Raw genomic sequence first — 15,746 nt, 5'->3', positions numbered from 1 at the left:
TAACAATGCTCCCTGCCATGACTTCTTGTCAATCTAATTATTGTAGTTTGCAATGAATAACGTCACTGCTTCCTCAGGTGTTTATCAGACTCGGCCACAGACAGTGCTCCACGGCAGGCTGCTGACGGTGGCATGAAGCAAAATTTGACGGCCCTTTATTTGAAACCTGATTATCTGCTGTGCATTTCCTGTCCTGCTCTAAACTCTAATTTGACACCAGTTTAAACCAGCTCAGTAGATACTCAAATAGCTTGAACTGTAAGAATTTCTAGTTGCTGAGGTAAGTTTTATGTTTTGTACCACTTTTGCACGAGAAGAATGATTTCCTTGGCACGGTGCCAAGCTTTACTTACCCTGTTGTACATATTTTGCATCCATAAGTGGTTTAGGCCTCGCATCAATCTAACGTGTTTGAACGTAAGAATATAAGAAATAGGAGCAGGAGTAGGCCATACGGCCCCTCGGGCCTGGTCCACCATTCAATAAGATTATGGCTGATCTTCTACATCAACTCTACCTTCCCACCCTATCCCCATATCCCTTGATTCCCAAAGCTCTCAGTCATAAATATTCTCAATGACTGACTGAGCATCCACAGCCCTCTGGGGTAGAGAATTCCAAAGATTCACAACCCTCTGAGTGAAGAACTTTCTCCTCAGTCCTAAATGGCCGACCCCTTATCCTGAGGCTATGGGGGGAATTTTTCGGAGTGTCAGCAGGTGCGTTTGGTGGTGGGTCAGGTGGGGGGGAAAAAAATGTTTTGACAACGGGTCGGGAACCCATTGTCAACCCGCCACCACGCGACTTTCCCAGATGTTGAGTCTGTCAACGTTGAACAGACCCACCACACTGTGGCGGGGGAGGAAATTTAGGTCATTATGGCCTTGTTAAGAGCCACTTAAAAAGTATTTTGAGCTCACCGTTAAATTTTATGAGGTCGCCCATGGGGTCCACGCTGTTCGGGGATCACGTCAGGTAAGGAGGTCGGGAGTTGTATGGCCATGAAATGATCTCTTTACTTGACAGCTGCAAATGTGCTATAAAAGCTCCCATCTCACAGCTGTTCACTTTCCAAGCTCAGAAGCTGTTGCTTACTGCATTTGAAAGATAGATTGAGCTTTATGCAGGTTGCAAGTGTTTGGAGTAAATTCTGTATCCAGTGTCACTTCATTGGAACAACTTCGCACATTGCTCTGTCATCTTAACATTCACCTGCCATCTATTACATCAGCATCGGTGCCCTTGAAACTATCTCACCTTGGTCCTCAGAATCCCACCACGATCAGCCCAGCAGCACCAACAACAACACCAATCGTCTCCACAATCAACTGATGCTGCACAGGACACAGGGCATCAACACCCGATCACATTGCTGCCCGGGAGGTCAGGGATGGCCTCACCATAGCCAGATTTACTTCATTTGATGCTGTACACTCTGGCCACCACATGATGCGCCAGGTTGGCACCACCCCACACCAACAACATAAAGCATCCCTACAATGCCCAAGCCATTCCTTTCACACTCGTGACCATTGCAGGATGTACAATTATGTCTCACCATTCACTGCAACTCACTAAGCCACTTCCAAAGGTGCACAAAAATCTGTCCCAAGAGCGCAACGTGTTGAAAATAAGGATTTCAATGTTTGACAGCACATTAACAGAAACTTCACATGAACATTGGCTAAAACACACAAGTGCCTACCCTTGTGTGTTGTTAGTTGGTATGATTGGACTAGGATGAGGGTGAGTGTGTGAAGGGTGGCTAGTGAGATGGGGAAGTGATAATGTAGATAGAGAGGGATGGGTAGAGGTGCAAGGTAAGTTGGTGTGAGTAAGGATGTGCAGGAGTAGGGTAGGGAAGGCAGCGTGATGAGGATGTGATGTGTCGCACAGCAGGATGAGGTTGAGTGTGGCTTTGCAGTAACGTTTTGTGATCTACTGAGATCATTGAAAGGTTTGCGCCACTGCAGCCTGGTCCTCCTGAGGGCATCCCTGCTTGTGTCCTCCTGTGCAATGTGTAACCAGGCTCCATTGATCTCCTGGGGAGGTCTCTTCTGCCTATTGGAAGGGAAGAGGGACCTCCCTGTGTGCTGTGACTCCCTCCATAAGCATCTGGATGGAGTCATGGGAGAGCCTGGGTGCAGCCGTGCACCTTTGTGCAGTGCTTGTTAGTGTTCGCAGCAGCTCAATGCTGTAGAACACTGACAGCACAACTGTTAAAATCAATTTGCGCATGGTCCCTTTAAGGAAACCGGCTGATGACGCATCATCAAGTGGTGTCATCAGACCCGCTTCCTTCAATTGGCCAACAAACGTGCTGGGCGGGCTTAATAAACCCAATCGCAGTAAAATCATTCTACAGAGCGGGCTGGAGCCAGCAGCAAGTTCAGGACCCGCCACCAACCCCGGCCGCACCGGAGCCGCCGAGGTAGGGGAAATCGCAGTCTATGACCCCTAGTTCTAGACTCGCCAGCCAGGGCAAACAACCTCTCAGCATCTACCCTGTCGAGCACTCCAAGAATTTTATACGTTTCAATGAGATCACCTCTCATTGTTCTAAACTCCAGAGAGTATAGGCCCAATCTACTCGATCTCTCCTCATAGGACAGCCCTCTCATCCCCAACATCAACCGAGTAAGCCTTTGTTGCACCGCCTCTAAGGTAAGTAAATCCTTCCTTAGGTAAGGAGACCAAAACTGTACAGAATACTCCAGGTGTGGTCTCAACAAAACCCTATATAATTGGTCATACTCAATGTTTGATCACTCAAATTTAAAACGAAAAAGAAAGATTTGCATTTATGTAGTGCCTCAGGACTTCCCAAAGTGCTTTTTAGCCAATAAAGTACTTTTTGAAGTGTAGTCACTGTCTAGGACAATTTCCAAACAGCAATAAAAAAGTGACTAAATTATCTGATTTAGGTGTTGGTTGAGGGATAAATATTGATCTGGACACCAGGTCTTTTGAAATAATGCAGTGGGATCTTTTATGTCTGCCTGAGAGGGCAGACGGGGCCTCGGTTTACCATCTCACCAGAGAGACGGCACTTCCAACAGTGAGGCACTCCCTCAGTATTACACTGGTGGGTCAGCCTCGATTTAGTAGATGACAATGCCAACACAAGTTGGAGCTGTTCCCATTCCACCACCGTATTTTTGCCGGAAGCAGGAACAGCTCCGAAGAAATTCCGGGCCAATATTTTCTCGTTTTTTTTCAGAATGTCGCACCCAAGCTCAGTGTTAACTAGATCTACAACACAGGGGGATCAGAGAAGCAATAGCAGTGCTGTCAGAATGATTATATATCTTTTTATTAAATTATATATAGATGCATTATTCGAGAATTGGTGCCTTGATCTCACATTGTTATCTCCCATTACCTGAGCAATCTTTTAAAGAAAGAAAAAATTATTTCCAATTACCTGTGCTCCCCTCCTTCGCTGAAGGCATTCATTCCCTCCCTGGAGTGTGGGTCCATGCGTAGTAGTCGTCCTTTGAGGCCTCGTGCAAGTGCCATGTAGTCATGAGCTAAGCCTTGACAGTGAGTGCGAACATGGAGACTTGCAGAGACAACAGGCTATCCGATTGTGAAGGACTTCACAGCTGTCGCCAAGGCTGTCTGGGTCGCGACATACACATATTTTCATATCTAGCAGGAGTCACCATCTCTCAACCATGAGCAGGGCCCCTGGCCAATTTTCTATCCTCCCTAAACCATGGGTGCTGCCACCAAGTGTAGCACCTGTCCTACAGCCTTGGAGGAGATCAAGTGCATCAGCAAAAAATAGGGAGGAAACTTGGAGCCTTCCTGGTCTATCTGGCTCAGAGATAGACAATTTGAGGTAGAATCTCTATGGAGTTTTCAGGCAGCCCATCACCACCTTCTCAGGGCAACTAGGGAAATGTCGGCCTTGCCAGCGATGCCCACAACCGGAGAGAGGATTTTAAGAAACAAACAAACTTTGTTGGAAATGTTGCGGAAACAGTGGAAACGGGGGCCTACGTCGTTACTCTGGGGCTTCATTAATCTTCCACCAAAGTTAATTCCAAGCATTTCCCTCTGAACCATCAGGAATGATTATCTGAGGAATCCTTAGCTGGCATCAAAGCAGGTTGTGGTGTCCCAACAAGTGGAACCTGCATTTACATTTTTCCGGCAGTCTGTTGTGCACTCATTTCTACTTTTCCTTTTAGAAGAAGATTCCTTTGTTTAAAGGTGAATTTGTTTTTTTTTCTCAATGCAACTGGGGAATAGTTGGGTTTCACATTTGAATCGATGCCACCCATTTTACGCTGTCACCCAAAGTAAAAATTAATCCCCCCCACTCCCCCGGCATTCTTAAAAAAAAATCAGGGGCCGGGCCCTAAAAACACAGGGCTGGATTTTCATTCAGAAGTCAGGAAGGAGGCGGGACTACAACTTTCAGGTTTTAGTCCCGCCTCCATCGACGTCCAGCCAATCTACACGATTTTTTCTTTATTGCCCTTGTTGAGCCCGCCCAGCGGGCTCAGCAGGCCAATTAAGGGCCACCCGGCAACAGGTGACGTCACAGACTGAAATTTCATCTGTCAAGACATGTTGACAGATGAAATATCAGTGTTTCACAGCTGTTTGAAGCTGTCAAACACTGACAGTCTTACTTCTAACCTGAGTCCTTCTACGCAGACTCAGTTAGAAATCTTACTGGCACTGAAAGCTGCAGGCTGTCACTTTTGACAGCTCGCGGCCATTCTGCTTTCAGTGCCGGCTGAATGATGGACTCCCGAAGCCTAGAGAAAGGAAGGCTGTGAAGGTAAGTACAGGTAATTTAAACTTCTTTACACACTTTAGACACACCAAACACACTTACCTTTGCACTCATGCACCCATCACTCACCTGAACACTGACCCCTCCAAGTCCTTCAACCCGACCGCCCGACTCCTCTAACCTGGCGTGGTTTGGAGCCGTCGGGAATCCCACACGACACCCTTCAAAATAGGGATTAGGCTAAAAACTACCTGTTAACAGGCAGTTAATTGGCACTAATCCCTTCCTGCCTCGGGTCAGCGGGTCCCAGTGCGGGGCGGGTACCCGCCTCCTTTGAAACTTACATGGAGGTGGGTTTTGGGCGGGATGGTGTCGGGACCCCCGAATTCGGGATTTTAGCCCCCCGCACGCCTAAAAGCCCGCCTCACGGCACACTGAAAATCAACCCCAAGAGCTCCACTGTAATCTTAAAATTACGGCTGGGTGAGGTCATTTCAATGCGACCCAATTCCCTGACGATCCAGTCAGCATTCCGCACAGTGATCTTCACACACTTTTACGGTGTAGTGGACAGTTTCCAGGATAATCATTTGCCAGCAGGAAGCAGTATATTGAAATGATAACTAAATAACAGTGCAGCACAGCGTAGCAGCACCAAGGGACTCGGAGTAATTGACTGGAGCCCAATTGGCGAGTGCTCCCTCAGAGTTGGTTTTAACTTCCCTGGTGCTGGTCTTTCTAACCGGCGGGCGGAGAAAAAGGTTTCTGTGGTCTGATCTCATGTTTTGTTTTTAGCTTTCTTTAGAATAAAAATTCACAGCCTTGCCGGTAACTGGAAAATTGCGTGAAGTTTTTGTTGCTATTCAGAAAATAACACATTAGCTGCAAAGTTTTTTTTTACGACTGGAACAATACAAGGGGATGAGAAACGGAAGGTGAAAGTAAAATGGATTCAAAGGGAGGGAACCGCGAGCGGAGGAGGGAGGAGACAGGTTGGAGAAAACAGTAAGCGAGAGTGGCAAAGGATGAGCGTGCCAGAGAGAGGAAAGGAACAATGGAGAGGAAAAAGCCAGCCACAGACCTGCTTTCAACGTGAAGCAACCAGTGTGGAGAGGCAGAGCTACTGGAAATATAAGAATTGGGCAGGAGTAAAATGAAAGCTGGGAAAAGAAACAGGGCAGAAGATTGTAGTTCTGTCGTATTTCACCCGGTGGAGACTGGCTGGAAGAAGCTTCAGGAGGACAGAAAACATTCTGCTTACAGAAAATTAATGAGCTGCGTAACTGCAACAGAACTTGTTAAATTGAATTTAAACAGGCTCTTGTTTAATGTAGTGAAGTGACTCTCTGCACCTTTTAAAATTCCTGTTTACTACACCTGCATTTCTTCAACTTTGCCTGCAGTGAGTGCAGCCATGAGGCTATAAGTGAGGCAGAAGGAAAATAAAGCCAGAGATCTCAGAGACTGGATCCTGCACAGATATGCAGGCTCATTATTGCGATAGCTTGCTTTTTTTTGTGAAATTTGTCCATAGAAACTTCTTCAGTGACTACTGATAGATGGGGTCATCTTCTCTTCTCTTTGCTCATTTCAGTTGAAAATTAGATTTTTTTTACTGTAACACCAACGGGAACCTTTTCAGTTTAAGTGGGTTACTGTCGATGTTACAATTGGAACATTTAGGCTTCATACTACTCTGAGCATTCCTATCCCTTCAAAATGGATTAACAGACATTAGCGAAAAGTGCTTGTTGAAAGCCAGTAATGAAGGTCTCATGCAGCATTATAGAACTCCGCAGTCAAATCAAATATTGAGCATTTTACTGTAGGTTAGACCTGGCATTAGTGAGTTTAATGGAGGGGAAGATTTGGAACTAGCAGCACAGCAATGACAAAAATGAAAAGTATACAGCAGTTTTTGTCAGAGAGCGTGGGTGTGCTGGTCTTTGGCGGGTGTGTCACAGTGCAGCAGGAGAGGAGACACTTTTCCCTATTGTTTTGTTAATCCATTTTGCAGAGATAGGAAAGCTTCGACAGCACAAAACAAGGACAAATAGTTTTCTACCGTTAATGCATCACTGTTTCTGCAGGTCAACTTTTTTATTTGTTGCTAAAATCAGCAAACCGAGGGAGTGCAGAACGCACAGGAGGTGCATGACTGACAGTGGGCACTACCCCAGGCAATGATGCTGCCACAGTAGAATCAGCTACCTTGGGCATGGCAGAAGAGCAGTACTTGAGCAGGCCGGACGCTGTGCCACCTGTCCATGAAGACCTGCAGGGACAGTCCGCCATCTGCCATGCTCTGGTGGCAGTGAAAGTCACCTCTGCCCTCAACATGGAGATCTTCCAGCCACTCGCACTGGGCAGCACAGGAGCCGGCAGTTTTACTTTTGGCCTTTTGGGCAACAGACGCTTTCTTTTCTGGACAATAAAATGATGACAGGCTGCAAGCTATAGCGAAAGCCTTGTCATTTGATTTGGTGTGTCAATGCATTTGGTGTGTGAGCTTTTGGGTTCGTCCCTTGAGTTCTGTGAACATCCAGGTGTTGGTCGCTGATGTGGTCCTGTGCTGGCATGAGAACCATTGTTGGGTGACTGCAAAGCCAATCAGCCAGTTGCAGCGGCTACAGAAAGCCTGTATCTGCGACTAAGTCTGACGTACCTGCTTCGCTGTCGTGGATATTCTTTGTGGACGCCTACTTTTAGAGGCAGTCTCCACCGCCATTTACTCATGGCTGTGTGTGATTGCACAGAACAGCCGCTGTCATCAATGCCAATCAGCTGCTCCTATCCGATTCCCTATAATACCCACTGACCATGAAACGGAAGGCATCTAATGAGGCCTCAGAATTAGTTCCGCTGTATGTGTCTGTGCTGGTGTTTGTTTCAAATAGTGATACGATGCTTGGTGCTCTGCTGAGTGGTAAGCTTCTGGTTCGACTGATGAGTACTGAATTCTCCTTGCTCTATGAACATAAGAAATAGGAGCAGGAGTAGGCCATACGGCTCCTCGAGCGGAGCCTGCTCCGCCATTCAATAAGATCACAGCTGATCTTCTACATCAACTCCACTTTCCCGCCCTATCCCCATATCCCTTGATTGCATTAGTGCCCAAAAATCTATCGATCTCAGATCGAAGAAAGCAGATGGTATACAGTGAATACATGGGCACACTTATCTATGTAATTACTGTATTATCATTAGAGGAACTATTTTGTATTTGTGGACAATCACTGTGTGTGGACACACTGATGTGCCAAAGTGCGTAAATCACAGATACCATAAATTCTGCACTAACTTTCAATCTCCAAAGGTTACAACTTTGCTAACATATAAGTCCTGTCCTTCTATTTTACACAGATATTCTTGCCCTACATTTGTGTTCTTTTTCTTCATGGAACTTATTCTAGACTTCTCACTATTGAGCCCATGCTGACTCAATCTGTGACGTCTGACCACACTAGTTGCCTCCTTGGAGGCCCATCTTTTTGTAACAAACTCTGCTCATGTCACTCTACTACAGCAATGAGTAGTGCTTCCAGCGGCTGGTCTCTAAATTGGGTCCACTGAATTTGGCTTTGATATCTGTCATAAAACAATGTGTTATGAATCTCATCATTCATCAAGAAACTACTCATGAAATAACGCTGGACGGCCAGCTAGTGGTGCCGTCCAAGGAGTATAAATACTCGGGCGTGGGCCCAGCTTTCCAGGGACATTTTGTAAGACAAGGAACTAGTGAAGTACAACTAGACCTCCATGTTCTGAAACAAGTTGATTAAAGCCTTGCTTTATACTCAAACCAAGTGCGTAGTGAGTTTTATTACGTCACAATGTGTGCACTCCACTGTGACATTTGTAATTGAGTCGCATATGAGAGATGTTACAGGATCACGATTGCATTCCCACTTATAAAAAGTCATATTCAGAGGACTCACACATCGCTAAACCACATATGCCTGCAATTTTGTTAGCAGATCATTAATTTCATGAGTAACAGGCATTTCTCCCATTTTTCTCAAACAGAGGAAAAAATAGCCCATAATGCTGTATGGGTTGGATATTAGGAACCCAAGACAATGAAAGTCTAATAAAACTAATGTTCTATTATATGCTTCTTTTTTCAGATAAATTAAACACACTTTCTTCGTTCATCGGTCCATTCAAGTATTTCAGCCCTGGTTTGGAAAATACTGAGGATGAGGACAATTTGAGTAAGTATCATTCCATTTCTGGACGAGCAAATCACCACCTCAATGGAATTAAAACCGAGCCATATTAGCGGACAAACCCTTGACACAATCACGTGTCTGCAGGTTAAATAAATGGGTTAACACTTGTGTTGAAATAGCGGACTAAAGAATGTCACGCAAAACATTAAACTAAAGTCAACTGAAACAAAGAAAGGTCATTTTTAGCCGTATATATTCACCGTTTCATGTTCTTATAACAAGTGTGTAAGGTGCTCTATCCAGCATCACGGCCAAGAGTCAAGACAGGCAGAATCGAGTAGTAAAGAGCCCAGTCATACAAACATGAGACCATCTGGCTGTGAAGCCAGCACACTTAGTACCAGTCAACCATATCTCCTAGTTTACAAAAGCCAATATTAACAGCTGCCATAAAGCAGCGACATCACATAAAATAGAAGGTTTAGAACTGAATGTACTATATAAGAAAATTATTAAAATGCCTCTTACACAATTACCCCAATGACTTAGTGGGTAACTACACTGCCTAGTGTAGCACAGGCCATGTGGCCCAAAAGGCCCCAGGTTTGATTTCTAGTCTATATGGAGTTCGCTGAAGAAATAGATGAGGTCCACAGAGACGAGAGAGTTCCCATTTCTGAGCACCATCATGTGAATCCCACTGGTAGGTGTGCATGAGTCTTCCACTAGTCTAGGCAAATACACAAAGAGTGTCCACTTCGACAAATTGTTGAAGGCCGATAGCATCTGTGGAACTGTGCCCCAGCAAGAGCCAGTACCTTCAGGAGGGGAAAAGATTGGCAAACAAGAAATATATATTTATAACATAATATAATAAAAAATGGAATCACCATATTTTATACAACATTTATCACATAAACAGAATGCTCAATGGTGTGCTGTTCAATGTGGGATTTATGCCACCCATGATTTACTTAGCCTCACTCACTCACTCAAAGGGTTAATTTTGTCTTCTATAGATTGTCCATCACCAGATCTGGCTGGCCACATCAAGCGCTATTGGGCCACACTCTTCTCTGTCGAAACCATGCACTACTCCAGGAGAGCAAATATAACCTCCAGCTTGTCTCCTCCTCTACAACAGCGAATAAGAGGGGCTCATGAACTTTTTTTGTCACTAAGATTAAGACCATTCATTCAGCTGCTCCCCACTTCCCCTTGCCCACCAAGCCAAATCTCTTCATCAGTCTCCACCTGTCCTAGCCCTGAATCCACATCTCTCTCTTTAGTTTCTCTCCATCTCCCGTCATGCCCTTTCCAAGCTAATCGCATCAATGAGACCCACCTCCTGCTCCCTTAAACCTTATCTGCCTTCTGTTGCCTTTCCCCTGTTGTCCAATTCAGTGGGAATTCCTTCATTTGAATCCACTCTTAATGATCCATCTTTCGGATGAGACATTACACCGGGGTCCTGTATGCCCTTTCAGGTGGATGTAAAATATCCCATGGCACTATTTTGAAGAAGAGCAGGGGTGTTATCCCTGGTGTCCTGGCCAATATTTATCCCTCAATCAACATCACTAAAAAAAACAGATTATCTGGTCATTATCACATTGCTGTTTGTGGAAGCTTGCTGTGCCCAAATTGGCAGCCGCATTTCCTACATTACAACAGTGACTCCACTTCAAAAGTACTTTATTGGCTGTAAAGCGCTTTGGGGTGTCTGGTGGTCATGAAAGGCGCTATAGAAATGCAAGTCTTTTTTTTCTTACTTTCATAGCCAGAGTATCTCCAACAATGGCTTCCATTCCTGCCCCTTGCACCATTACCTCTGGAGTCCCCTAAGGACCTATCCTTGACCTCTTCCTCTTCCTCATCTACATGTTACCTTCTGGCAACATTATCTGCAGTCATGGAATTAGCTTCCACATGTTTACTGATGACACCCAGCTCTAACTCTCCACCACCTCTCTCAACACTTCCACTGCTTGTGTTGTCAGACTGCTTGTCTGACATCCATTGTTGGATGAACCACAATTTCATCCAGTTTAACACTGGGCGGACCGAAGCCATTACCTTCAATCCGTGCCACAAACTCCATCTCCTTTCCACCGATTTCAATCTCCCGCCGGCCACTTTCTCAGGCTGAACCTTTGCACTTTATTCAACCAGAGCTGAACTTCTAACCCAATATCTTCCCTATCACAAAGACCTCTTCTACCTCTGTAACATTGCCCACCTCTTAGAAGTACCCAGTGTGAATTTCAATAGGGATACTCCTACCTCACAAACCTCAGAGGATTCTTTGAGGGGATAACAGACAAGGTAGATGGGGAAAATGCAGTGGATGTAGGTAAACTTTTGACAAGGTATAATATGGGAGATTACAAGAGAAGATTGAAATTATGGGGAGGGTAGCAAACTGGATTAAATTGGTAAGAAGAGAGAAAACAGAGAGTAGGAGTTAAGGGCAGTTTTTCAGAGTGGTTGGAAGTGCGTAGTGGTGTCCCTCAAGGTTCAGTTCCGTGGCCACTTCTGTTCACTGTGTATATCAATGATTATAGATATAAGCCTAGAGGTGTTGAAATTTGCAGATGATGCCAAAGTAGGAGGTATAGTTAATTCTATCGGAAGCTGCAAAGGGATGTTGATAAGATGGAGGAATGGTCTGAGAAGTGGCAGATGGAATTCAGTGTCAGTAAAGGTCGTGAATCTTTGGAATTCTCTTCCCCAGAGAGCTGTGGAGGCTGGGTCATTGAACACATTCAAGGCGGAGATAGATTTTTGAATGGTAAGGGAGTGAAGGGTTATGGGGAGCGGGCAGGGAAGTGGAGTTGAGACCAAGATCAGATCAGCCATGATCTTATTGAATGGCGGAGCAGGCTCGAGGGGCCGAATGACCTACTTCTGCTCCTACATCTTATGTTCTTACGTCTATGTCTTATAAGTATGAGGCAACTCATTTTGGCAAAAAAAAAGTCATAATTATACTCTGAATGGAAGTAGGCTCAGTGCTGTGGAAGAGCAGAGGGAGTTTGGGATACAGGTTCACAGGACATTAAAGGAAGCTCCTCAGGTTCATAAAGCTGTTAAAATAGCTAATGGGATTCTAAGTTTTATCTTAAATGTAAAAGCCAGGAGGAAATAATGATCCTATATAAAACCTTAATAAGACCTCAGTTAGATTACTGGGTGCAGTATTGGGTTCCACACTAATGGAAGGATTTTGAGGCTTTAGTGAGAGTAAAAAGCAGATTCATTAGGATGCTGCTTGGTATAAGGAAATACAAATACGAAGAAAGACTTTAAAAGATGTGTCTTTTCTTGTTAGTACAACACAGATCACTGAGTGATCTGATATTTAAAATGATTTAAAAATTGGACTGGATAGATAGCAGTAGACTGTAGTTGAGGGATCAGGAATGAGGGGTTATAAATACAAGATTAAGTGTAAGAGCTTTCGAACAGAGTACAGGCGAAACTTCTTTACAGAGTTGTGAAGCTGTGGCATTCACTTCCAAGGTTAGTGGCTGATGCAGAAACAATGTCAACATTCAAGATGAGATGAAATAGGTGGATGAAGGTTGAAGGGATATGGGAACAGGCTGAGTAAATATGATTAGAACTACCAGCTCATGTGTAGGGTAAATGTCGACATGGACATGTTGGGCCTAATGGCTTGTTCCCATGTTGTAACTTCTGTGTATTTCCATACCTTTCTCTGTTCCTATGTTAACCCATCTGCTGCTGGAACCCCTATTTCTGTAGTCTCCCCCAGCCCTACAACCCTGCCCCCGAGCTCTCCATTCCTCATTCTAGACAGTTATGCATCCCCTCTCCCTTAACTCCACCATTCGCGCCTGGACCACACACTCTGAAAATCCCTCCCTAAACCCCTCTGCCTCTCCTCTTAAAAGAATCGCCCACCTCCTTAAAACCCACTTCTTTGACCAAGCTTTTGCTCATCCCTCCTAATATCTCCTTCTTTGACTTGACATCCATTTTTTTTTATTATGCCTCGGGACATTTTTCTACATTAAAGCCATTGTATAAGCATAAGTAGTTGTTGTATGTGGCATTGTACTCCAATACGAATCAACATTCATAGGTGAGTAGGGAAAAGATAGCAAGAAAAAAAAGCAAAAAGTTATTTCACAGAAGGACGGTAGATATGTAATATCCAAATTAACACATGTACGGGGTTCAATTCATCCTGTTGATAACTGTGCTGAAAAGGTCAGTGAGAGTATAAGCGGAGTATCCCTCTTTGCACTCACATATCTTTTGTGGCAAAATCAGCAGGAAAAATGTCACCCCGGTAGTTCCTTTAATGTCAAATAGTATATTTGTAAATGTATGGAAATCACAGATTCGGGTATAAATTCAGTTTGATGTATAAAAACCATGAACCACAGAGACAAAATCCGTTGTGTATTTCCACAACAAAAAGGTACAGTACAAGCAAAATCATCAATTTATCAACTCTGTTTTATTTAAATAAAAATGCAGTGGTATGGAAACAGTGAAGCTCTTCCAAGTCATTGCTAATAGCGGGCGCTAGCTTTGTGGTATTGTGGATGACTGCATACCTATCATGACTGTGAGTCGATGATTGTGACCATATAGTAGCTGCAATTTATACCTATCCAGGGTACACTTAAAATAACCAGTTTAGACCACAAAATATTCAGTTAGCCTTGCCTGGGGATTTTTAAGTTGTAAGAACTCCTGGGCGTAACTGCATTGTTCTTATTTTGTCACCTGCCTCCCCTCGCACCCACCCCCCATCTACAAGCAATTATCATAGAATCATAGAATGGTTACAGCACAGAAGGAGGCCATTCGGCCCATCGAGCCCATGCCAGCTCTCTGCAAGAGCACTTCAACTAGTCCCACTCCCCTGCCCTTTCCCCATTGCCATGCAAATTTATTTCCTTCGGGTACTTATCCAATTCCCTTTGAAAGTCATGATTGAATCTGCCGCTACGGCCCTTTCAATTCTTTGGCGCTTGAGAGAGTAAGGAAGCATCCGGCCTTGTCTGTTGAGCTGTTTTCAATCTCTCCATTCCAAATACTCTGTGTGGATTGCAGATCCATGTTGTGCTGACTGTCTGTATCCCTCATACAAGAGTCACAGTGTGATTATGCTCAGAGAATGACATTAACAGCTGCACCCCCCAGGGAAGTGCTATGAAAGAGTGTAAATGCTCCTACTTAAGCTGATATGAAACTTTGTCACATTTACAAAACACCGACTGGAGTGGAGTGCTGATACTCACCTCTGGTCTAATCAAGCAGGGAACAGCAGGTTACATATAAGAACATAAGAAACAGGAGCAGGAGTAGGCCAATCGGCCCCTCGAGCCTGCTCCGCCATTCAATAAGATCATGGCTGATCTGATCTTGGCCTCAACACCACTTTCCCGCTCTCTCCCCATGACCCTTGACTCCCCTGTAGTTCAAATGTCTGTCAATCTCCACCTTAAATATATTCAATGACTCCGCCTCCAGAGCTCTCTGGGGTAGAGAATTCCAAAGATTCACAACCCTCTGAGAGAAGAAATTCCTCCTCATCTCCATTTTAAATGGGCGATTCCTTATTCTGAAACTATGCCCCCTAGTTCTAGATACCCCCACGAGGTGAAACATCCTCTCAGCATCCACCCTGTCAATCCCCCTCAGAATCTTATATGTTTCAATAAGATCACCTCTCATTCTTCTAAACTCCAATGAGTATAGGCCCAACCTGCTCAACCTTTCATCATACGTCAACCCCTTCATCCTAGTAATCAACCTAGTGAACCTTTTCTGCACCACCTCCAATGCAAGTATATCCTTCCTTAAATATTGAGGCCAAAACTGTACGCAGTACTCCAGGTACGGTCTCACCAGCGCCCTGTAAAGTTGCATCAAAACTTCCCTACTTTTATATTCCATACCCCTTGCAATAAAGGCCAACATTCCATTAGCCTTCCTAATTACTTGCTGTACCTGCTTGCTGACGTTTTGTGTTTCATGTACGAGGACCCCCAGATCCCTCTGTACCCACATAAAAGAACATAGATTGAACCACATAAAATCTCAGCCCAATAACCGAGACAGTCTGAATGCTGGGGGAAGAGGAAGCTACCGAAAGATTTCTAGCCATTTTTTGTGTGAGCTTTACGGGTATTTTTTTTAACCAAGTTGATTTTTAAATTGAAGGCACTTTGTTTAACTGTAGGCCACAACAGGATACGTTGGATTCTTTTTCTCTTAAAACACAGTACGGTGATAAAGAGAGAATCTTCCAATGTTATACTTGTATTAGACAGCTGTAATCAACACATGGGAATTTAAAAATAACCGTTTCCTGCATGAAGAATGATGCCTTGATTTACCAGAGGAAGCTCAGCTAATGAAATGTTTTTCATTGCATTCTCTCTTCAATGTTTAATTAAAAGATAAATGAAAGTTCCCTGTTGCCTCAGCGATTCTGTGCCACCATCAAAAACCACTTGGAAGTTAATTTTTGAAGACCTCTTTAGGGTGTAGATGATCTTCATATTATAATATTGCAGGATTCTCTATCAATGCAGCGTGTCTGAAGAGGAAAGGAGTTACATGTATTCTGGTGCAGTCCCCAGTTTAATAAGGTTCCCTCGCAGCACACAATTTCAAATGTTATAACTGTGTAATAAAAACTTCTGCTTCAAAAGTTAACCCACATGCTTTTTTCCCTCATAAAATTCAATCGAAAAGTAATTCAAAATCTTTCAGCCAGGCCTCCAAAATGGCATCAGAGAACCCGGGGGGGGGCGGCGGGGTGCATGAGCCACAGG

At 44.3% G+C, this 15,746-nt stretch overlaps 1 protein-coding gene across 1 annotated transcript in view; it reads left to right on the top strand.

Moving 5' to 3' along the window:
• The first annotated feature begins 5,199 nt into the window (after positions 1 to 5,199).
• Positions 5,200 to 15,746, top strand: part of adarb2 (adenosine deaminase RNA specific B2 (inactive)) — a 409,469-nt gene continuing 398,922 nt past the window's right edge. The window contains exon 1 of the mRNA XM_085987599.1: positions 5,200 to 8,967. Coding sequence (XP_085843725.1) covers positions 8,805 to 8,967 — 163 coding nt within the window. The 5' untranslated portion in view covers positions 5,200 to 8,804. The remainder of the gene's footprint in view (positions 8,968 to 15,746) is intronic.

This window comes from Somniosus microcephalus, chromosome 5 (assembly GCF_052327205.1).
Source record: "Somniosus microcephalus isolate GS21.2 chromosome 5, FLI_Smic_1.0, whole genome shotgun sequence".
NCBI classification, from domain to species: Eukaryota; Metazoa; Chordata; class Chondrichthyes; order Squaliformes; family Somniosidae; genus Somniosus; species Somniosus microcephalus.
The sequence above is the reverse complement of the archived record's forward strand: the minus strand, read 5'-3'. Positions and strand labels throughout refer to the sequence as shown.